The sequence below is a fragment of the Juglans regia genome, chromosome 5 (genome assembly GCF_001411555.2).
Source record: "Juglans regia cultivar Chandler chromosome 5, Walnut 2.0, whole genome shotgun sequence".
In the NCBI taxonomy this organism is placed as follows: domain Eukaryota; kingdom Viridiplantae; phylum Streptophyta; class Magnoliopsida; order Fagales; family Juglandaceae; genus Juglans; species Juglans regia.
Genome location: NC_049905.1, coordinates 16,477,504 through 16,499,543, shown reverse-complemented (window position 1 = coordinate 16,499,543; position 22,040 = coordinate 16,477,504). Strand labels below are relative to the sequence as shown.

Genomic DNA, 22,040 nt, shown 5'->3' with positions numbered 1-22,040 from the left:
CTTGGCTAATGAATTATGACAAACATTTTGATCTTTAACTTAAAATATGTGAGGAAAAAGCAATCAAATCCACCATGATGAAATGGATTTATGGCAGCTTACTTGTTGCTTAGCCAAGGGAAGCTCATAATTTGTATGAATTTAATATATATATATATATATATATGAACAATAGTTATGTAGGATTGACAGAAATTGTGGTGGTGTATAGATTGGTTTTAATGGAGGAGTTCCAATTACTGAGGAAGTCTACGTGCAGAATATTTCACACATATATAATGATGATATTGCTGTGTTACTCTTCCCATTCGTTGTCAAAGGGGCTTGAAGTCCACAGACTATTTGAGGTATGTTTTCATCTTAGGTCATATACATTTCAGAGGTATTTATAGTATTAGAGTAATAATAGGAAGGGATACAATGTTTTCTAAATATTCATTTCATTGAATGCAACGATTACATAATGCCTTAGAAATCTTCTATAGGCATATGATATAGCAGGTAATGACTAAAAAGGAATAAAAGTTTGTTATAACAAGTTTCTTTGACAAGTAGTGTATATATATATATATATATATTATATATTGCATCCTCTATCTAATATAAGCCTCCTCGATCGTCATTCTAAATTCTTTGGATTTTTGTTGTCCTAATTCCTTCTATATATCTCCAGTATACATACATGAATAAGTCGCATTTCGCATGTGATTAATTAAATGTTATAACAGTTTTTGTGATCATTTGACTTCTGAAGAGGGAAACAAATCTTAATTAGAAGCCATGAGTACTACTAATTAAGATAATTGAAATGAAGCAATTAATTAAGCTGCTGATCAATGTTGCAAATTAAAATTAGGCTGTTGCATTGTTGCATTTTCAGATTTCTTGATGGATTGAATATATATATATATATATATATATAGAGTCGTGCTAACACCACCGACAAATTCTATCGAGAAGGTTAAATGCTTTTAATTTTTTTTTTTCATATATTTTTTTATATCTTTAAATATTTTTTAAAAAAAAATCAAGAGTATCATTAAAAAAAATTTACTTAATCACTAAATAAAAAAATTAAAGTATGGAGACAGTTGCTTTGCATGAAATTGGGCACCTTCTTGGAGTCGGGCATAACTCAGTTCAAGGAGCAATCATGGAACCCAGTATCTCTCAAGGAGTGACTAAAGGCTTGCATGCAGATGATATTGCAGGAATTAAAGCCTTATATAATGTTTGAGAAATGTCTAAGAATTTAATGGGAGTAGATTATTATAGAATAAAGCATTTGTTGCTTATAAAATAAACTGTGACGATGATGGAAGTAGGCCATATTGTTTTGGCAAGAAGAGGGATATGGTTTAATAAATTAGCTGTTAAGATTTACGTCTTAAAGCATTAGATTGAATTTTCACTTTATTAATAAAGTCGAATTTAGATAATCGTGAATATCTTATTAATTTGGGCAATTGTAACTCCTGAGATGAATTGATGTGCTCAGTTATAATGTATACTAATAATTAGGTGCATGCAGCTAACGATCCACAAAGAAACCCTGCACTAGCATCAAAGAGCTTTAGGAATGGAGTTAGCTCCAGAGGTGATACGTCATCCAGTGCTTCATCTGAAGTAACTTCAGCAACTCAAAAGAAGACTAAGGGAACTAATCCTTTTGATCAAGTGTAATTCTTCCTGCAACCAATGATTTGGTACTAATCATTTGGATGATTGTGATGCTTATTTATTATTAAGGATAAAAGCTCAGTTTGTATATGAGAATACATTAATACACCACCCCATTGTAATACATATGAGTTTGGATTTTGTTGATGGGCTTGGATGGAACTTTATGTATTTATTTTGCATGTTATATTGATTAGCAACTTGAATGAATGAGTTTGGATTATGAATGGTGCATTTAGAAACAACTAAAAACCAGGCCAAGAAAGAAAATAACGCCCAGGAAATTTAAACACGAATTAATTTCTAGCGGCGAATTAAGAGCTTATGGCGGCGATTTTTATATTGCCGCCATAAAATGACACTAAAATTCTCCTAAACCAACGATGTAGAAATCGCTATTAATATCCAATTCCGGCGATTAAATATTCGCCGCAAATATATTTATATAGCAGAATGTACATTACGACGATTATCGAAACTCGCTACTCTAATTATATAGCGGCGACATTTTAAATCGCGGCCATATAATTACCGATTTGAAAACCAATTAGCAGCGAGTGAAACCTCGCCGCATATTTATATTTAGCAGCGATATAAAGTTCGCCGCTAAATACAATGAGGCATATGGCGGCGATAAAAAAATCGCTGCTTATTAATAAAAAGCAGCGATAATTTATCGCTGCCATATGCAACAATACAGCGATTTTTTTATTACGGCGATTTTGTGGAGTGGCTGGCAAATATATTTGGCAGCGATATTTTTATTTTTAGCGGCGAAAATAAAACGCTGCTAATAATCTATCGCAGCGTTTAAGGACAGAATCCTATATGGAATTAGCGGCGATTAGTTTTGTATCAGCGGCGAAAAAAAATTCGCCGGGATATTTTTATATAGCGGCGAGTTTTGGTTTCCGTGGCAGTAGATGTAAAGTGGAGCGTTAATACCGGCGATATTCCAGCGACTTAAAAATCGCTGGGGTAGATATTTGCCAACGATTTGTTGTGTATAGCCAGCGATACGCAATCGCTGGTAAAAGTTTTGAACCTTGTAGTGGCTGAATGAGTTAGAGTTCAAGAAGTAATGGGCGATTAGCCTTGTTTGTTTTGGGAAAACATCTCATCTCATCTTATCTCATCATTACAACTTTCCCAACTTCCAATACAAAATAAAATAAACAATTCAACTTTTTCAAATTTCAAAATAAAAATAATATTAAAAAATATACTCTAACAATATTTTATTCAACTTTTTAACTTTAATCTCATCTCATCTCCGAAAACAAACGAGGACTTGTTTATTTAACTTTTATTCGAATACGAGTCTAGCTCGAGCTCGAGCTCGAGTTTATCAATGAGTCTAACTGAAGCTCAAGTTTACCAAATCTCCTTACAAGGAACATGGTTTCCTCTTATACTTTTAAATACTTGAGATCTTACCGTTAAAAAGTTAGATATAATACTACAAAAAATAATAAATATGAAGTTCTTCGAGTTTATACGAACTTATATTAGTTAAATTGAGTTTTTTACGAGTTATTTTATTTAATAACCGATTATAATTGTATGTTCACGGACCACTTATTTAACGAATGAATTGAGTGAAACTTGAGTTTAATCGAGCCGATCTCGAGCGGCTTGCCGAGTAGTCTTGTTCGTTTGCAATCCTAACGGAATCTGTATGTACTCGTCGGGAGGTAATCCCTATCAATGGTTTTGGAGAAGAAATCAAGGAAATGACTTCAGTTATTTCCAAGTCCTTTCGGGAGTTGTTAAAGACAACACATTGAAAGCAAGTCAACATAGAAAAAAGAGCCCACACGGAAAGAAGACTGTCATTCTTGTAAGCCACAAAATAAAGTCGCCTCTAATTGCAAGTTGCAAGTCAAGACAAAGTGGCATGGACCGTCATTATTGTACGTGCCTACCTACCAATAATGAATCGAGAAATATCCCACAAGTTCCTTGTTCCAACCTGACAGTTTTAATTAACACATCAAGTGAATTAAGACATGTTTGGATAATGAGATAATTAGATTAGAGTTATGTGAATAATAGACAAATGATTTGTAAAAATGATTGTGTTTCTGATTTAAATTGCATTAGGTATACCCATGTGACACGGCTATAGTCATCAACAATAATTAAGAAGTAACAATGACTATGCAAAGAAGCTTGAGAATATAATCCCCAAATGTCACATGAACAAGCTCAAAAACAAAATTACTAGAGTTAATGATTGATTGAAATGGAAGTCGTTTCTGCTTAGATAAAGAGCAAACGGTACAATATATTTGATCACAACCTTTCACACCAGGGCAAGAAGAATGAATTAAATTACTAATGGTCTTGATTTAAGTCACTATAATTAAGCAGAGAGCCGAAAAAGTCAATCAAAGTAAGGTGTACATATCGATATATTTGAATAGAGCGACCATTTTGTTGAAAAACGATTTCTGTAAGAAACTTTCATGATGTTTTGGTATTTGTTTTGCATATTTTATAGAAGATATAAAAAATATCATGCTGCTCTAAAATTTTTTATATAAGAGTCAAGATAAAATAAAAAGTAAAGATTGATGTCTCAAGCTCCGACTTTTTAAAATTAAGGTCTTCAACTCCAAAAGTTTCAAATCACATGGGTTTCTATTAAAAAGATTTATTGAGAACAAACAAACCTTCAAGTTGCAAAAACTTGCAACATTTATACTCCCAAAAGACGCTTTGGTTGATTGATATAGTTGGAACTGAATTGAAGGACATGAGATGATAAAAAAAGATACATTAACACTCATACAACTAGCAACACTAAAGTTACACAAGTACATGGGATGGAAATGCTCTAATAATTTTAGCACTTATTTTCATTAATTATTATCTGTGCAGTGTATAATCTTCAACTCTCAACTTCAAGTTGGCAATACACTTCTGGATGGCTCTAGGAATGTGCCATATTGGTCGATAACACTTTAGAAATCATTTCCATCGTCGGCCGTGATTGTGGACAGACATTTAAGCATTTCATGGCAAGCTGTACAACTATTATAAGTTCATTCTCAACTTGAACTGTTGGAAATGGAAGACGTTGGTCCAACACATCTTTCACCTGTATGTTCTCCATAGCTAATGGCGATGATAGTGAGGAGATCAAATCACCTGGATGCTTTCCTCTAATGACTTCGATTGCCAATACCCCAAAGCTATATACATCACATTTTTCAGTTACCTTCATTGTATAAGCAAGCTCTGCAAAAGAAAAGAAATGAAGGAAAGAAGGACAAAATCAACACATATGCATACTTTTCTTCGATAGGACAATGAAACAATTTACCCGGTGCAATATATCCATAAGTGCCTGCAGGGGAAGTCCAATTGGATGAGTCTAGCTCCAAAAGCTTAGCAGTCCCAAAGTCTGAAACATGAGCCTCAAATTGAGAATCCAGCAAGATGTTGCTACTTGATATGTCACGATGAATAATCGAAGGGGAGCAATCATGGTGCATGTATGACAAGGCATATGCCACACCTTTAACAATATTCAATCTCTTACTCCAGCTCAATACTTTAGCAGCATCTTCGTTGCCCAAGATTAGGGACAAGCTACCCCTCTCTAGATACTGGCAAACCAAAAAGGAATGTTGCACATTAGAACAGAAACCATAAAGTTTCACAATGTTTCGATGTCGTATGTCTGTCAATGCCCTTATCTCATTCAAGAACTCCTTTTGAAATCTATTCTCACAAATGTCATGTAGTGGTTGATTGAATTTCTTCACAGCTACGGTAGGTCCTGAAGTTAGCTCTGCTTTGTAGACGGTTCCATGTCCTCCTTTCCCAATGCAGTATAGAGCATCAAAACCATTGGTCACTTTTATGATTTCATCATACAATGTTCTTCCATTGAATTGTAATATTGAAAGAAATACATGGCCCTCAATCTTGTTTTGTTTGGGTTCTATATTTGTCCTTCTTCTTTGCTTAAAGAGAAAAAACCCAAGGAAAGAAAGTAGAACAGAAACTGCTCCTAAAAGTGGGAAAACGAGAAGAAACACGACTTTGTGTCCCTTTTTTGAGCTATGTTTGTTTATCATGGAAGCATTGCAAGGTTGTAGTCCTGTAACATTACCACACAATCCCTTGTTCCCTTGTAATGCTTCTACAGAAGCGTTTAGAAATGCATTGTTATTGGGAATGGGACCCTGCAACTCATTGTAGGATATGTCGATATACACCAAGCCACGCATTTGTTCGAATGCTTTCGGAATGAAACCAGAAAGATAATTGTGGGAGAGATTTAAGATCACTAAGCTCTCCAATTTGTTAATTTCCAATGGTATCTCTCCATCTAAAGAGTTATAACTTATATCTAATTTGGAGATATGAGATAAGGTTAGGAGGTGAGCTGGAATCCCTTCCCTAAAATTGTTGTGGCTTAAATTCAAGTCGATCAATTTCACGAAGTCCCCGAAATTACTTGGAATTGACTTACTCAGCTTGTTTGAGGACAAGTCAAGATATTCAAGATGTTTCAATGATCCAAATTCAAAAGGAATAGCACCAGAGAGTTGATTGCCATTCATCCTCAATCGCTCTAAAGAAATCAACCTTCCGAATTCTTTTGGAATCACCCCAACTATATGATTTGAAGAAAGATCAAGCTCACCTAGCTGATTCCAATTTCCAATCTCGTGTGGTATGCTACCAGTAATATTGTTTTTACCCAAAAGTAGGGTGTGTAGTTGTTGACACTGTCCCCAATTACTTGAGATCCTTCCATAAAATCTATTATGACTTAGATCTATGAACTCCAAGTTTGGATAGACACCGAAGTCCTTAGCTACATCTCCAATGAGTTGGTTACCTCCTAAAAGGAGTCTGACTATGCTTGTGCAATTTTTTAAGCTTTTGGGAATTCGACCAACGAAATAGTTGTTGCTTGCATCAAAGTACCGGAGTGATCCACCAATATGGCAAATGTTTTGAGGCAAATTACCAATAAATTGGTTTGTGTTCAGCTGTAGAGTTTCCAAGTTGATGAGATCTCCAATTCCTTGAGGAATAGGACCGGTAAGTTGGTTTTCACGAAGGAATAAAGATATCAGATTGCTTAAGTTAGCAAAAGAAGTTGGAAGAGAACCACGCAGTTGGTTTTGATCCAACTGTAGATATTTGAGAGAAGTCAAGTTTCCTATTTCTGTAGGAATGGATCCAGAAAGCCTATTATTATCCAGGTGAAGTAGGGTAAGATTTACCAAATCACCTAATGATGCTGGAATTGAACCCGAAAGATTATTGTGTTGAAAACTTATATTCTTTAGGGATTTCAAATTTCCAAGTTCCGAAGGGATGGGGCCGGAAAGTGAATTATCAAACATGATCAAGATGGTTAGCTTTTTCAAGTTCCCGAAAGTGGGAGGGATTGGACCAGTCAGGTGGTTGCGACTAATGAAAAGTTGATCCAAATTGGAGAGGTTTCCCATTTCTGGAGGAACAAAACCAGAAAGTTCATTGCCATAAAGAAACAAAATAACCAAGTTGCTCAAATTGCCTAAAGCAGAAGGGATGGAACCGTCTATATGGTTGTTGGGAAGAACAAGTTCAGTTAGAAGGTTTAGGTGCCCTATTTCTTCAGGAATGGAGCCGTTTAAGTTATTCTGTATAAGGTGGAGGACCTTAAGATTAGCTAGCTTGCCAATTTCTGGTGGGATTTTGCCTGAAAACTGATTATAGGACAAATCGAGATATTCGAGTTTTGAGAGGTAGCTAATTTGAGGTGGAATTGAACCAAAAAGTGCGTTCATGTAAAGATCAATGTACGCAAGATTTGGAAATGACAAAAAAGAAAATCCTTGAAGCGTACCTTGTAAGCTAGATTCGGTAATGTTTATTTTGATGACGCTTCCTGCAAGGTTGCATGAAATACCAAGCCAATTATTGCATGGATTCCTAATGGAAGAAGAAACTGAAGTCCATGAAGATAAGTGGGACTGGGATTCGTTTTGAAGGCTGTTTTTCCATGTAAGAAGAGCAGTAGCTTCTTTGGAAGAATTAGAAGAAAAGGCAGGCGCGTCCAGTGATGAAACCAACTGAGCAAATAGGACAAAGTTGATGAGAAGGGAAAATACTTTCTTAATGGCTAATGATCCCATTGTTTTTACTTGTAGAGCGTATGATAGTTAAGGGCTTTATTTATAAGCTGCAATCTTGTACGGGGCCTACCACTCATCAATAGATACTGTTCAAGTTTAGAAAATAATTTAAGCGCAGGGACATTGATCCCATCCATCTTGCGACATTTCTTAGCAATTCAAGGCTGGAAATTAATCTCGTCAACTAGATTCCACAGTACATTCAACATTCCAGTCACATCAATGGCTGGGAAACTTAAAATGTTGTGTACGTAAAGAGAGTTTGAACTTGGGGCTCATGTGTTGAAGGAGGTACGTAGTCTTCTTCCCTTTCTTTTAGGCCCGGTTTGGATATATAAAATCATCTCATCATTACAATTTTCTCAAACTCTCACATAAAATATTTAATTTTTCTAACTAATATAAGAATTTATCATAGCATAAAAAGTATCAACTTGATCAATTCATCATGTAAATTCATGTATATATCTTGTTGATGGTGAGAGGTGAGCACTATCTTGTCTCTCGACATAAGGAACATTCATATTCTGGTCATCCATGTTGCATTTCTTGCTTACTATAGATAAGTAAAACCTCCCCTTTTTTTATCAATATATTTTTTAATAATTCTTGAGTGGATCATACAAAATTCATTGTATTAAAACTGTATTCAGACGTGGACAGCGATTCTTAGACGAAACAAATTCAAATAAAGTTTTCATTCCTAATATATTAAGCGTACGGTTGGGATGAGTCGAGTTCGAGTGAGTAATGGGCGCTTAAGACTTGTTCATTTAACTTTTATTCGAATACAAGTCATGTTTGAGTTCGAGTTTTTCAGTTAATGAGTCTAACTCAAGCTCGAGTTTACCAAATTACCTAAGGAACATGATTTCCTCTTATACAATATTTACTAGGAATTTAATATTATACAAAAAATTTAAACAAGAATCAATAAATATTATAAGATTCATTTCAAATATTTATCTCTCTCTTATTTAGGTCCCGATCATGTTTAGATAATGAGCAATGCTAGATACAGTCCCCATTTGGGGACAGCAATACAAGCATAGGTAATTTTATCTTTAATTTTTTAAAAAATTACAAAACTATCCCTCTTGAAATGATGATTTTTCTCATTTAATAAAGGGCCTGCACATGCAGTCTTTAAGTGGGGACTGCAAATAGAATTTCTCTTAGATAATAATTTAAGGCTTGCAATATTGATACCAGCCTTCCCAGTACAATTTCTCAACAATTCATTGTTGAAAATTCTCACCTACTAGCTATAAAGAGATCTAGACTATTCGGGTTCATGTACGTGTTGAAGGAGGCAGTCTTCATCCTATCATTTAACTCATTTATAACCGGGCCAGAGATATAAGTTCTCTCCGAGGCTTAGTGCAATTTTTCTATGCTTTCAATTCGTCAACTACTTTGTTGTTTTTTTTTGGTAGAGAAATAGACATTTATGGGTTAGAATGGTTATCTTGTGGTTTCAGAATCGGTTTTTGACTTTTATGATAAACCCTATTCTCAGAGTAGTTTTCTAATTTAAGGCTAGCGATATTGATTCCAACCTTCCCAATATATTCAACTTTCTCGTAACAATTTCTCAGCAATTCATTGTTGAAAATTCTCGTCTACTAGATTCTCTATCGCTTCTACGAAGATTAGGATTGCTTTTACGAACTTTCGTTGAACTATTCTCTTAACTTGTATAAAGTGACTATTCGGGTTCATGTGTTGAAGGAGGCTGTCTTCATCCCTATCATTTTACTCGTTTAATGACCGGGCCAGAAATATAAGTTCTCTCCGATGATTAATTAGTTCAATTTTTCTACGCTTTTAATTTATCAACGACTTTGTTGTTTTTTTTTTTTTTTTTTGGTAGAGAAATAGTCTTGATCATAAGAATCACTATAATTAAGCAAAAAGTCAGAGAGATTCCACAAAGTCTGTCAAAATACTCGTTCTTGTCCTTATTCCTCAATTTTCTTCCGACACTAAGTGAGAATTGACTTTTAGGGACAAATTAAATTTCGTCCCTAAAATTCATTTTTGGAGACGTCTCCAAAAATGTCTAAGCTATTAAATTCGTTCGAACTGATAAATAACGATTCAAACAAAATTTTTATGACAAATAAAATTGTCTCGAAAAAGAAAAACCGTTCAAATAGAACAAAATAGATTCAAACAGGGAATTACTGTCTATTCGACAAAAATATATACTCTGTTCGAATAATAATCTTGGCTCGAAATTAATTTATTTTTCCTGATGAAAGTTAATAATCGTTCGAACTTAAATTTATTTGTTCGAACGGATGAGATTTGGAGGGAAAATGTGGCGGCAAGGTTGTTTTACTGTTCAAACAACACAACATAGTTCGAACTTGTTCGACACCATATTTATTGATTAAAACGACTAATTTGGTTGAAAATTATATAAAAATTGTTTATCATCATTAATTTGTGCATATAATTTTTCCATTAAAGTAATAAGTATTTTTTCCATTAATTTGTTATCATTTTTAAAATATAAAAAATGTGTATATATTATATATTCTGATTTGCGATGAGTTAAAATATTTATAAATTCATAAATTAATTTCAAAACTTTATAGTGATTTCTTTTATGTTAAATTTATATAAATATAACTTTAAAGATAGTATCATTTTTTTTATTATCATGAACGGCAAGTAAAATGAAAAAAATAAACAAGGTGGCAAACACAAAAAATAAAAAACATACATTAATTACATCTCAAATATATAATGTTCAATACAACATAAAAAAGTAAAATAATAACTAAAACAATCTATTTGCTAAGTAGATCAACATCTTCTGGTAACATTTTAATGTGTCCGTCTAAATCCCTAAGCTTCTTCATGTTGGGCTCAACGAACTCCACAAACAGAGATCGTACTTGATCCAAAGTAGCCCCAGGAGATTGTCTTTCAACAGCGGCAATACTACTAGAATATGGATCGATCAGCGTGCCACTAGAATGTTTTGGTGCAGTATAGCGCAAGTACCCCTTGCTCTTGCTGAATGTGATATTGTTAACGGGCTCCATCTATGGCTACCTCCGCTCAATCATAGACAATGTTACTCCCAATCGGAGTAGGTGGTTAGATATTAGCAGTGCAAATGGTAGAGTACGTCCACTGGAATAGCGTGACTCCGATCGAATGAGGAAGAAGAAATACAATGCTAGATCAATGAGGTCCTCCCGTGCTATCCACAACAAGAATCTGGCTCGATCGATCCCGAAATCAGTCTTGTATTTTTTTGGATCAATGTTATAGCCAACAATCAAATTAAGCAATTTGAAAAATCTATATAATCGGCCTATTCGATCACCTTGCTCCCATCATATTAAGGAGCCGAAAGGTCTCGCACTAGCTGACATACCTGATCGTCTGTGAGACTATCATCAGGTAGATCCTCATCTTCACTACCATCTGAACTAGCATCCAGCTCTACATTCGACGCTAGTGTTGAGGATGCGATCGGTGTGTCAGAATCAGATGGTGCAGTCGTTGGTCCCGGTGTTGCCATTGCAGGAAATGCACCGTCCACGCGCAGGATATCAAGGAACTCAACAATTATGGGAGAGAGAGTAATACTCACTCCCTAAACTGTTAAGGCGTAGAACAGAGCATCAGCATCATCCTCTCCAATGGCACGATAAAACTCACCGATCATCTATGGATATGCAATCCCCCACTGCTGACAGATCGGTGTCCATCCCTGCTCGGTGATAATGGACTGTATGCTCCGTCCCTCCCATGAAAGATCACAGAAGTCATCCAAAATGATCTCCCGCTCAACAAGTATAGGCCTTGTCTCCTGAGCACAAGCTGCTCCACTACTTTGGCTGGTCTGATCTCTCACACGTTTTCTTCCGTTGATTGCCATTAGAATACTGTTTAACCACAATGAAAAGTTAGAATTATTTAACCATAATATTTAAATTATATTATTGAAGAATTATACTACATTGAGCTGAATTGAAATAATTAGTTCAAACTAGGAAAATCTATTTGAATGGACTATTATGTTCATTTGAACCAGCAATTTGTGTTCATTCGAACAAATTTAGTTTGTTCGAACCGAAATATATCTGTTTGGCAACCGTGCGTTCGAACAGACTAGAGTCCGTTCGAATGGAACATGCCAAATAGCCACGGCTGAGTCGACTCAGCCCCGAACGAAAAAACCAAATCTAGATGTTATCCTTTGTTTTAATCGGTAGAAATGATGAAGGAGTGAAGCCCAATCATTTCTACAGATTTTTTTGGTGTTATTTCTATGGAAAACACCAAAATGGGGGATTTCGGATCTAAAATCCATGCCCACCCCCAAACATAACTCATTCGAACATAAAACCAAATAATAGATATGGAGACTTGACTCATACCTCTTAGAAGTTCAAATGTGGGTTTGATATGGCGGTTTTCGCGGGTGAGATAAGGGGTGAAATCGTTGTTCTCGACAGCTGCTGGTTCGAACTGGAGTGATTTATGACATTGTATTCAAACTGGGTATATGATGCCTGTGACATCTCATTCGAACAGGATAAATATCTATTTGAAATGTTATTAAACTAATAAATATTGTTCGAACCGACATGAAATTAGTTCGAGCTATTATTGTACTAATATATTTCCAATTACATTACTAATACTAATACATGATAATACTAATATTACAAAGTACAAAGTATAAAAGTATAAAAATAAAACTAATAATAGTATTATAATACTTTTATTTAATATATTTAGTATATTATTTGTAATATACTTATTCTATTACCTATAACATACTAAGTACTTAGTGTGACGCCCCCAAATTCCGCTTGAGATCGGACGGACATTTGAAGCGTCGAGACATGCAACACAAGGTTACCTGCCCCCGTTCATGACATATAAGATGCAATATTCCTAACATGCATCTAGCATTATGCAATATTCGCAGCGGATAATTTTTTTTTTCTTCAGCAATACTATGCACCAAACTGAAATATCCCAAATACTTAAAACATTCTTCATACATAATGACATACTCAAAAACTGATATCACAACACTAGTCCGAAAAGGTTGTGATCAAAAGAGTGATGGAGATTGAACTCCACAAATACAAGTAGTAATCTGAGGTAACTACTGTACGAACACCTACATCGCATCGTCGCTTAGGTGACCGTTTCCAGTTGGTCGATTCCCGATTCTCCTTCAGATCCTGTAAAAGATCTACCATTCGGGGGAATGGTAGTTGGGACTACCACAGTGAGATTTGATTACAAATCTCAGCAAGTTAACAGGAAACTTCCACACAGGTTAATGATGCATGCATGGCAGTAAAAGCATGAATGCATAATCAAATCATAAGTAATCATAGCATAACTTGACATACAACATAACATAACTGGCATAACTTAAACTGAAACTGAAGCTTAGCATGAACGTGACTTGAAACATAACATGAATGTGAGCTTGGAACATAACATGGACTTGAAACATAGCATGAACGTGAACATGCATAATTTGAACTTGAACTTGAGCATGACATAACATAAATGTGAACTTGGAACATAACGTAAACGTGAACATAACATAACATGAACTTGGAACATAACGTGAACGTGAACATAACATAACATGAACTTGAAACATATTCTTGTCTCATGGGATTACCATGATTGCGTGAACGTAAACTTGAACGTAACATAACGTGAAACATGACTTGAACTTGGAATCTTATTCAATAGTCTTAATCATTAACATGACCATATGGGTGCTACACAGGTCCCCTTGAGCCGTGTGTCCCTGCCGATTACCGCATCACATCACAGGTTTCTATACCAGCTGTGAGTGCGTTAATACGTACTCCACAGTTGTTGTGGCCCCACGTATTCTACGTGTCACAATTGCTGTGTCTCACGTAGTGTATGCTCCACAGTTGTTGTGGCCCCATACTTCATGCTCCACAGTTGTTGTGGCCCCATGACTTATCTGTTTGTGCCACACTTGCTGTGGACACACGTAACATAATGTGTGGCACCATCGGCGTTAGTGCCTGGCGCGCTCCGGTGACCAGCTAATTAGGCCCCATTCGCAACCTGTTGACTGTACTTCGTCAACCCAGGGAATTTCACACCTATTTAGACACTCCAGCGTGAACAAAGGAGTTCCACTAGGATATTACCCCATCCTAGCGCTTAGGGTCGTGATTGACATGAATGACTTAACTGGCAGACATGACATTTCGTAACGTGACGTAACATGAACGTTACATAAAAGACATAAATCTTGACGTAACATAACGTGACATGAACGTAGGACAACAGACATGACATACTTCGAGACATAAATGTAACAGAGAACATTTCATAACATGTCATACATGTAACATACAACATTTCGTAACATGGCATATCATATAACAGACAACATTTCTTAACATGGCGTAACATGTGACAATGAATATTACATGACAAGAAATACATGTAACAGATGGCATACTTAAGTTAACATGACATACTTGCAGTGTATAGCATGTATAGCAATACGTGACAGAATATCTTGTGTAACAGATGAATAATTCATGACAGAATAAATTCTGTGTAATAGATAAATATGAAATGACTTGGCATGGCACATATGATAACATGCATACATACAATTTAGTTCCCTTACTTATCACACATACACATTAAATTGATAGTAAGTTAAAAGCTAACTTACCTCGATCTTCGCGCTTCGAGGCAAAACTCAAGTGCGATCACGGGAAACTGAAAGTAGTGATTTCTAAAAATTAGAACTTAATCACTGACAATTAGGAATATGGAAAAAATATCAACTTAGAGTAAAATTACCATTTTACCCTCTACATGTGGGAAAATGACCATTTTACCCCTAACATAAGGATTTTGCATCCTAACTCCATAAATCACCAAAATTTACATACCTTATGTAAATTTTGTCCTAAGCTCAAAAATCAATTCAGAAAAATTTAAAACTAAACACAACCATCAAAACTCTATATGGCCGAAGCTTACAAGGCTATTTCCTTTGCTTTTTGTTGTAATTCTTTCAAATCTCGAAACTCATGATTAAACCAAAATTTTTCTTCTACCACACTCATAACATATTCTTAAGAACAATCATGTTTTGAATCATGAACAAAAGTCATCAAAATCACTAAAACCATACTTGAAACTTTTTGGTTTCTCTTCAAAGTTCAAAACAGAATTTTGTTTCTAACTTGTTTTGATCAACCTCTTGATCCATGACTTATAAAGAAGTGATCTTCAAACCAAAACATCACATGGTTCAAAAAGGTGTCCTAAAACAGATCCAAGCTTCAAACTCAAGATCACATGGGTAAACATCAACCAAAACATAAATTTAGCCAAGAACATCATCACTTTGGCCTAACCGAATATCTCCTTGCATAAAATTTCATATGTTCGAAACTAACTTCAAATATCTTCAAAATAACATTCTAACATGTATATAAGATGCTTAGGATCTTCCAATAAAAATATCAAAGCCATTGGAATAAGATTAAACCATAAAAGATTTAAACTTTCTCAAAACAGAAACTGTTTTTCCTCTTCCAGTTTCTAAGTTTCTAGACCTAAGAAAATATTTCACCAAAACTTTTAATCATGCGACAAATCCTCAACCAATAATCATATAAACATGTTAACAGTACTCCATAAAAATTTCGGACCAAGATCTATTCATTAGCTTGGTCAAAAACTCCAAAATATAACACACTCTCCAGTTTATCGCCCAGAATGACCTTTCCGGGGTCTAAACAACTTTTGACCAATCAAATGATCTCCAAATGGAACGAATAAGTTATCCACGTAAACTAGACTCCAAAATAAAGAACTTTCATGAATGAATATTGGCGAGAAAACACTTACAAAATCTTCGAAATAGGCGTTCAAAAGAGGTATGAAAAACTGTCCGAGAGTGTCTTTTGTGTTCTATGAAGGAAAAGTGTAAAGGAGAGCTGCTTTTCGTGGGAAGTGGACTGAAGAGCTTCTTACACAAGCTATGTAAAGTGATAGGACTGAATGAATGGTTGAGTGTTGGCCTTTTCTTCTCATAAAAATCAGACCAAGATCTTTTCTCAAGGTGGAGTGTGAGAGTGAAAGAGTGAGGTGGCCCTTTTGCTTTGTCTTTCTAGAACCTTCTAGGACCTTCTTGTACAGATCTGGCCAGCCAAGTGGGGGTACAAAACTTAGCCATGAAGCAATCCTATGGTGACCAAATTCGTGGGCCTTAAAGGGCCTAAACCGAATGGGCCTAAAATTTGGGGTTTAAAGAGGGTTTGGGTTGCTATCAAGCCCAAATCCAATATCACTTGGTCCAATCAATTTTTCAAGGTTAAGAAGGTTGGATAATGATGTTCTAACACAAATTTGAAGGATTAATAGCATGTGGAAGTGATTTAATCAAGTGATTAAACACAATACTAGAAATCGGATTAGAAAGGGTTTAGAGGCCAACTTTAGGGTTTTGGGGAAACCGTTTAGGGTTTCGATTTCAACAAAGCTTTTGGGCTTTCAATTGGATTCCCACCATTTAGGGTTTCACTAGGATTGAAAACCTCTTTGGTCTGGCACAATTTGGTTGAGCAGATGAAACAAGGTTTTGCTTAAGTGGCATAATCTCACACCTTGATTCCTTCAAATCCAACAAACATCCCTCATGGTGCCAAGTGTCTAATATTATTCACTAAGTGTGGCTAAGATCTTGCCAAGTGTCCAAATAAAACTTCTCTAATCCAATTTGGACATTCCACACTGTGATTTCGAAACACTGCAATTGGTGCGCTTACCGAGGTTACTATTCACTTCGAAAAAGTGAATCATAAACTTAACACTAAAAATTCATAAATATTCATATTAACCTACAGTGAAAATATTATACCGAAATTCAACCTCGAAGTGCCCCTAAAAATAATTTCACAATTCTCAACAGACGTTTCGTCCGGAATTATGAAAATAGGCTATTGTACCATAAAATCCTAAATAATCCACCGAGTCTAATGGCGTAGACCATAATGCATTCTGACACTTCTAACCACCTCAAATAAATAAAACTCATATTTCTAGCAGCATAGTGAGTGATAACACTGACTATGTTGACAGACTAAAACCTATGCAATAGGTCGATTCGTAAAAACTTATGGGGTTTTCACGAGAGTCCTAAAGTCAAAAGAAATTCCGCCAATGAATTTCTAGCGGGCTGTTACACTTAGTATATATTATAAACACTTAATTATATAGCTACTATATATAAGTTAATATATGGTACTTATTAGTTATATTGCTACTATAGTTTAAGTATTATATATAGACTATATAGCTATTGTTATTATAAGTTATGATAACTATACTCATATACATTACTATTATAAGTTATGATAAGTAGTATACAAGTTGATATAATTAATATATATTAATAAGTACTATATATAATATTTATTAGTTATATAGCTACTATAGTGTAAATGTTATATATAGTTACTATATACCTATAGTTATTATAAGTTATGTTAAGTATACTCATATACGCTATACACGTCAAGGCTGGCAATCCAGACTCAGGATGTTTGGTGTGCAGATATAGATTTCACACAATTGATAAAGAACGATAAGAAAACTCAAAATTGTGAGGTCGTAGTCAAAGGAAGCCATGTGGATGATAACATCGAATTCTACGGAATTGTGGAATATATCATAGTGTTAAAGTATGTGGGAAGATATATGGTCTGGTTGTTTAAATGTAATTGGTGGGATGTCTCAAATCCTAGGTTGGGAGTGCAAACGATGATTATTTTGTGAGTGTCAATACATCTCGCACATAGTATGAGGACAATCCCTTCGTTCTCGTCTGCCAAGCGAATCAAGTTTTTTTATTTATACAAACCTATATTATATAGTTAAATTGATTTTTATACGAGTAACTTTATCTAATAACCAATTAACGGACCTTTTATTTAATAAATGAATTGAGCGAAACTTGAGTACTTAATTTGATTGAGTCAATCTCGAGCAGCTTGACGAGTAATCTTGTTCATTTACAATTCTAACTGAGTTTGCATATATATATATATATATATATATATATACTCATTGGAGGTAATCCTTATCAATGATTTTGAGAAGAAATAAAGGAAATGACTTAATTAAGAACTTATTTTCAAGTCTTTTTTGGGAGTTGTCAAAGACAGCGAATTGAAATAAATAGCAGGAGAGCAGAAAATTCTGAAGTCTTCTAAGTCAACATAGAAAAGAGCCCACACTGAACATACAATTCTAAGCCACAAAATCAAGTCGCCTCTAATTGCAAGTTGCAAGTCAAGACAAAGTGGCATGGACCGTCATGGGATGCAAGACAAGTCAATGAATCGAGAAATATCCCACATGTTCCTTGATCCAACTTGAGAGTTTTAATTAAAAGTTATAATTAGCACATCAAGTGAAATTGGAACATGTTTGGGTAATGAGATAATTAGAAAAGAGATCTACGAATAATAGACAAATGGTTTATACATAATAGTAAAATGAGTTGAGTTAAGATATTTTATTGGATTTTGAGAAATGAAAGAGAGAAAAAGTGAAATAAAAATATTATAAAGTTTAAAAATTATTTGAATATAATTTTTATTTTAGGATTTGAAAAAGTTAAATTATTGTTATTATTATTTTAAAATTTGAAAAGGCTCTAATGATTAGATACTAATTAGATGAAAAATTTAAAAAGTTGAAAATAAAAAGTGTTTTATCTTTAACAATATTTGGAAGGAAATTATGAGAAGTTTTGTTACAAGATGAGAAATATTCATGTAAGTTACCAAGCAACCCTTTATACAATATTTATTGAGAATTTAATATTATCCAAAAAAATTAAATAAGGATCAATAAATATTATAAGATTCATTTCAAATATTTATCTTTCTCTTATTTAGGTCCCGATCATGTTTAGATAATAATTTAAGACTGGCGATATTGATACCAGCCTTCCAAGTTCTATTTCTCAACAATTCATTCTTGAAAATTCTCATCTACTAGCTAGATTCTCTATCGCTTCATTAATTTCCATTCATTACACTGGGAAGATTAGGTTGGCTTTTATGAACTTTCATTGAGAATTTAAAATTGTTTTATATTTGAATGATATTTGTGAAGAAAATTATAAAAAAATTTATTATGAGATGAGAATCTCACGTAAGTTCCCAAGCAATCCCTTATACAATTTTTATTGTGAATTTAATACTATCCAAAAAATTTAAATTGGAATCAATAAATATGATAAGACTCATGTCATATATTTATCTTTTTCTTATTTTAGGTCCCGATCAAGTCTAGATAATAATTTAAGGCTTGCGATATTGATCCCAGCCTTCCCAGTACATTCAACTTTCTCGCAACAATTTCTCAGCAATTCATTGTTGAAAATTCTCATCCACTAGATACTCTATCGCTTCTACGAAGATTAGGATTGCTTTTACGAACTTTTGTTGAACTATTCTCTTAACTTGTATAAAGAAACTATTCGGGTTCATGTGTTGATGGAGGCAGTCATCATCCAGAAATATAAGTTCTCTCCGATGGATTAATTAGCAAAATTTTTCTACACTTTTAATTTATCAACGACTTTGTTGTTTTTTTTTTTTTGTTTTTGGGGTAGAGAAATAGACATTTTATATGGGTTAGAATAGTGATCTTGCTATAAGTCACCATAATTAAGCAGAGCTTGAGAGATTCCACCATGACAAAGTCAGTCATAGTATTCATTCTTGTCCTTATTCCTTAATTTTCTTTCCCAAATTTCCTCTCCCAACCAAAATTTGAACTTAATAGAAGATTCATGCTGTTACAAATTGTGACGCCCCAACTACCATGTACGGAAATGCGAGAATCGTGACGTCGAGATGATGACAACACGGGTCACACATTCCAACGATACGTGCTCAAATGTGTGCAACAAGCAACAAGAGCACCACAAAAGTCGCAGCGGATAAATTAAAAGTAGTCAATTAAGTACCAGAATTTTTAATATAAATATTCAAAATAAATTGCCTTTAAAAACTTATACAGTTATCCGTAAAATAAAGTAAAAAGCCAAATACATAGACAAAAGGAAACAAATCCCATAATCCAAAAGCAACCACATGTCATTCCCTTCACGGAGCCAATCCCTCAGGCTCTTCGTCCTCATCTGCATCAAAATCTACGGTACCGCAGGTAAGTAATAATCTAAACAATCCACGAGATAAAAGTGCATTAATCCAACCAACATGCATGCATATGATGAAATATGCATCAGACCCAAAATATCATTTTCCCGAAAATGAATGTTTTCTAACACATGCTAAAATCCCATTTTGGCCCAAAAATATAATCCGTCATTTTTCCAAAAAATGATTCACACAAAATCCAACCATTTATCGGATACTATAAGTGAGAATCGCAGGCAGGACTATACCACCATCCCTGCTTACCACCATCCATACCGCGTGCATCGTATGCGGGAATCACAGGCAGGTCTCTACTACCATCTCTGCTTACCACCATCCCTACAGTTGTTTTCCACATAATGAGTACCTATCAGAGCACTGTAGGCGGGAATCACAGGCGGAACTCTACCACCATCTCTGCTTACCACCATCCCTACCGCGTGCACCATAGGCAGGAATCACAGGCGGGACTCTACCACCATCCTTACAGTCTCTTTCCTTTCTCTCAAACCAGTCAATCCAATCATTTCAAATATACTCAAAATCATTTCTCACATGAAAACCCAGTATTTCAAGTACACAAATGAACATGAATGCAATTACACGAAAACCCAGTTTTTAGTTACAAACATGAACATGCATGCAAATATGCAATGTACATGAAACAACACAATATCCAACAACCAACAAATCACAACATAATCTAGTCACACAAATAACTCCATCTTGCAATCCATCCGGCCCCCTTACTCACAACCAACCAGATCACAATAAAAATGAGTTAGTGCAAAAATACATTTAAATCACGAAAGTTCTTTGAAAATATACTTACAACGCTATAACATACTTTTCAAAGGATTACGGAGGTGCAAGAGGTGGTGACACAACAACAGAACAGTGCAAAATGCATTAGGTCGTGGGTCTCAAAAACTCACTTTTGAACAGGGACAAACTATGACTCGAGATTACTAGGGAAGGGCATAGGAATGTCTGTGAAGCTAATGGTGGTGGTGATTGGCCGTGGCTGGTAGCGTGGGAGGTGTTTGGAGGCTAAAATGCTAAAAATGTAAATGTGTATGGTGGAGGTTCACCGGTGGCGGATTTAAGGATGATGTGGTAAAGAGATGATGGCCGGAGGTGGCGCGACGGCTGTGGCTTGATGTCGTGCGTGGAGGCCCACGGCGGCATGAGAGGAGCTGGAAATTGGGAGGTGAGGTCGCCGGTCGGTGGGGATAAGAATGGGAGGGGCGGTGACGGAGATGGGTGGCGCGCGGTGGGAGAGAGAGAGAGAGGAGAAAAAAAAGAAATGGGGAGAAGAAGAAAAGAAAAAGAGGAAAAGAAAAAAGGACAAAGAAAAAGTGAGAGAAAGAAATGAGGTCCAATCCTCACATCTTGGGTCACAAAAATGATCCAACGAAAAATATTTCAAAACAGCAAGTTAAATAAAATAATTTAAACGTAGCAATCAAATAAAAATAAAATAATTAAATCTAACAATAAACTAATTTAAAATAAAGATCAATTTAGATAATGAATAATGATTAATAACAAGAAAACACATTGAATTAACAATTAAAAATCTCAAAATAATATCAGTAAATCATCTAAAATTTAAAACAAGAAAGCTCATAATCTTAATAAATATAATAATTTACCTAGTCAAAATACAAGTATATACGGGGTATCACACAAATAATGAGGAATGGTGCTTAAAACTGCGTTAAGTACATGTGTATATACATATACATAGACACACGCACACACACATATATATATATGTATTAGCAAAACCTCCCATTTTTTATCTATATATTTTTTAATAATTCTTGTGTGGATCAAACAAAACTCAATGCTTTCAAAATATTATTTTTTTCTGCGCTCTTAATTTGTCAAAGTCTTCTTGCCTTTTCTCCGTAGATCGAGAGATATAGACCTTTGTGGCTCATAATGGTCTTGATGTTATTTAAGA

The 22,040-nt window shown here is 34.8% G+C and overlaps 1 protein-coding gene and 2 long non-coding RNA genes across 4 annotated transcripts; 1 reads left to right on the top strand and 2 right to left on the bottom strand.

The window, feature by feature from the left end:
• Nucleotides 1-1,143: 1,143 nt before the first annotated feature.
• On the top strand, nt 1,144-20,094 carry LOC118348528. The gene is made up of 3 exons (XR_004801600.1): nt 1,144-1,306; nt 18,400-18,403; nt 20,084-20,094. It is a non-coding gene; the product is annotated as an uncharacterized LOC118348528 (long non-coding RNA).
• Nucleotides 4,445-7,831, bottom strand: LOC109013379 (MDIS1-interacting receptor like kinase 2-like). Of its 2 annotated transcripts, XM_018995444.2 has the most exons (3): nt 5,204-7,531; nt 5,009-5,089; nt 4,445-4,923 (listed from the first exon to the last, which is right to left on the bottom strand). In XM_018995444.2, exons 1-3 carry the CDS (start codon nt 7,476-7,478, stop codon nt 4,616-4,618), a joined length of 2,664 nt encoding a protein of 887 aa, XP_018850989.2. In that variant the 5' UTR covers nt 7,479-7,531; the 3' UTR covers nt 4,445-4,615. The 2 variants fall into 2 exon arrangements, with proteins under 2 accessions (XP_018850989.2, XP_035546352.1); XM_035690459.1 differs by having other exon boundaries at nt 5,009-7,831.
• Nucleotides 10,575-13,028, bottom strand: LOC118348527. The gene is made up of 3 exons (XR_004801599.1): nt 12,989-13,028; nt 12,230-12,364; nt 10,575-11,734 (listed from the first exon to the last, which is right to left on the bottom strand). It is a non-coding gene; the product is annotated as an uncharacterized LOC118348527 (long non-coding RNA).
• Nucleotides 20,095-22,040: the final 1,946 nt, after the last annotated feature.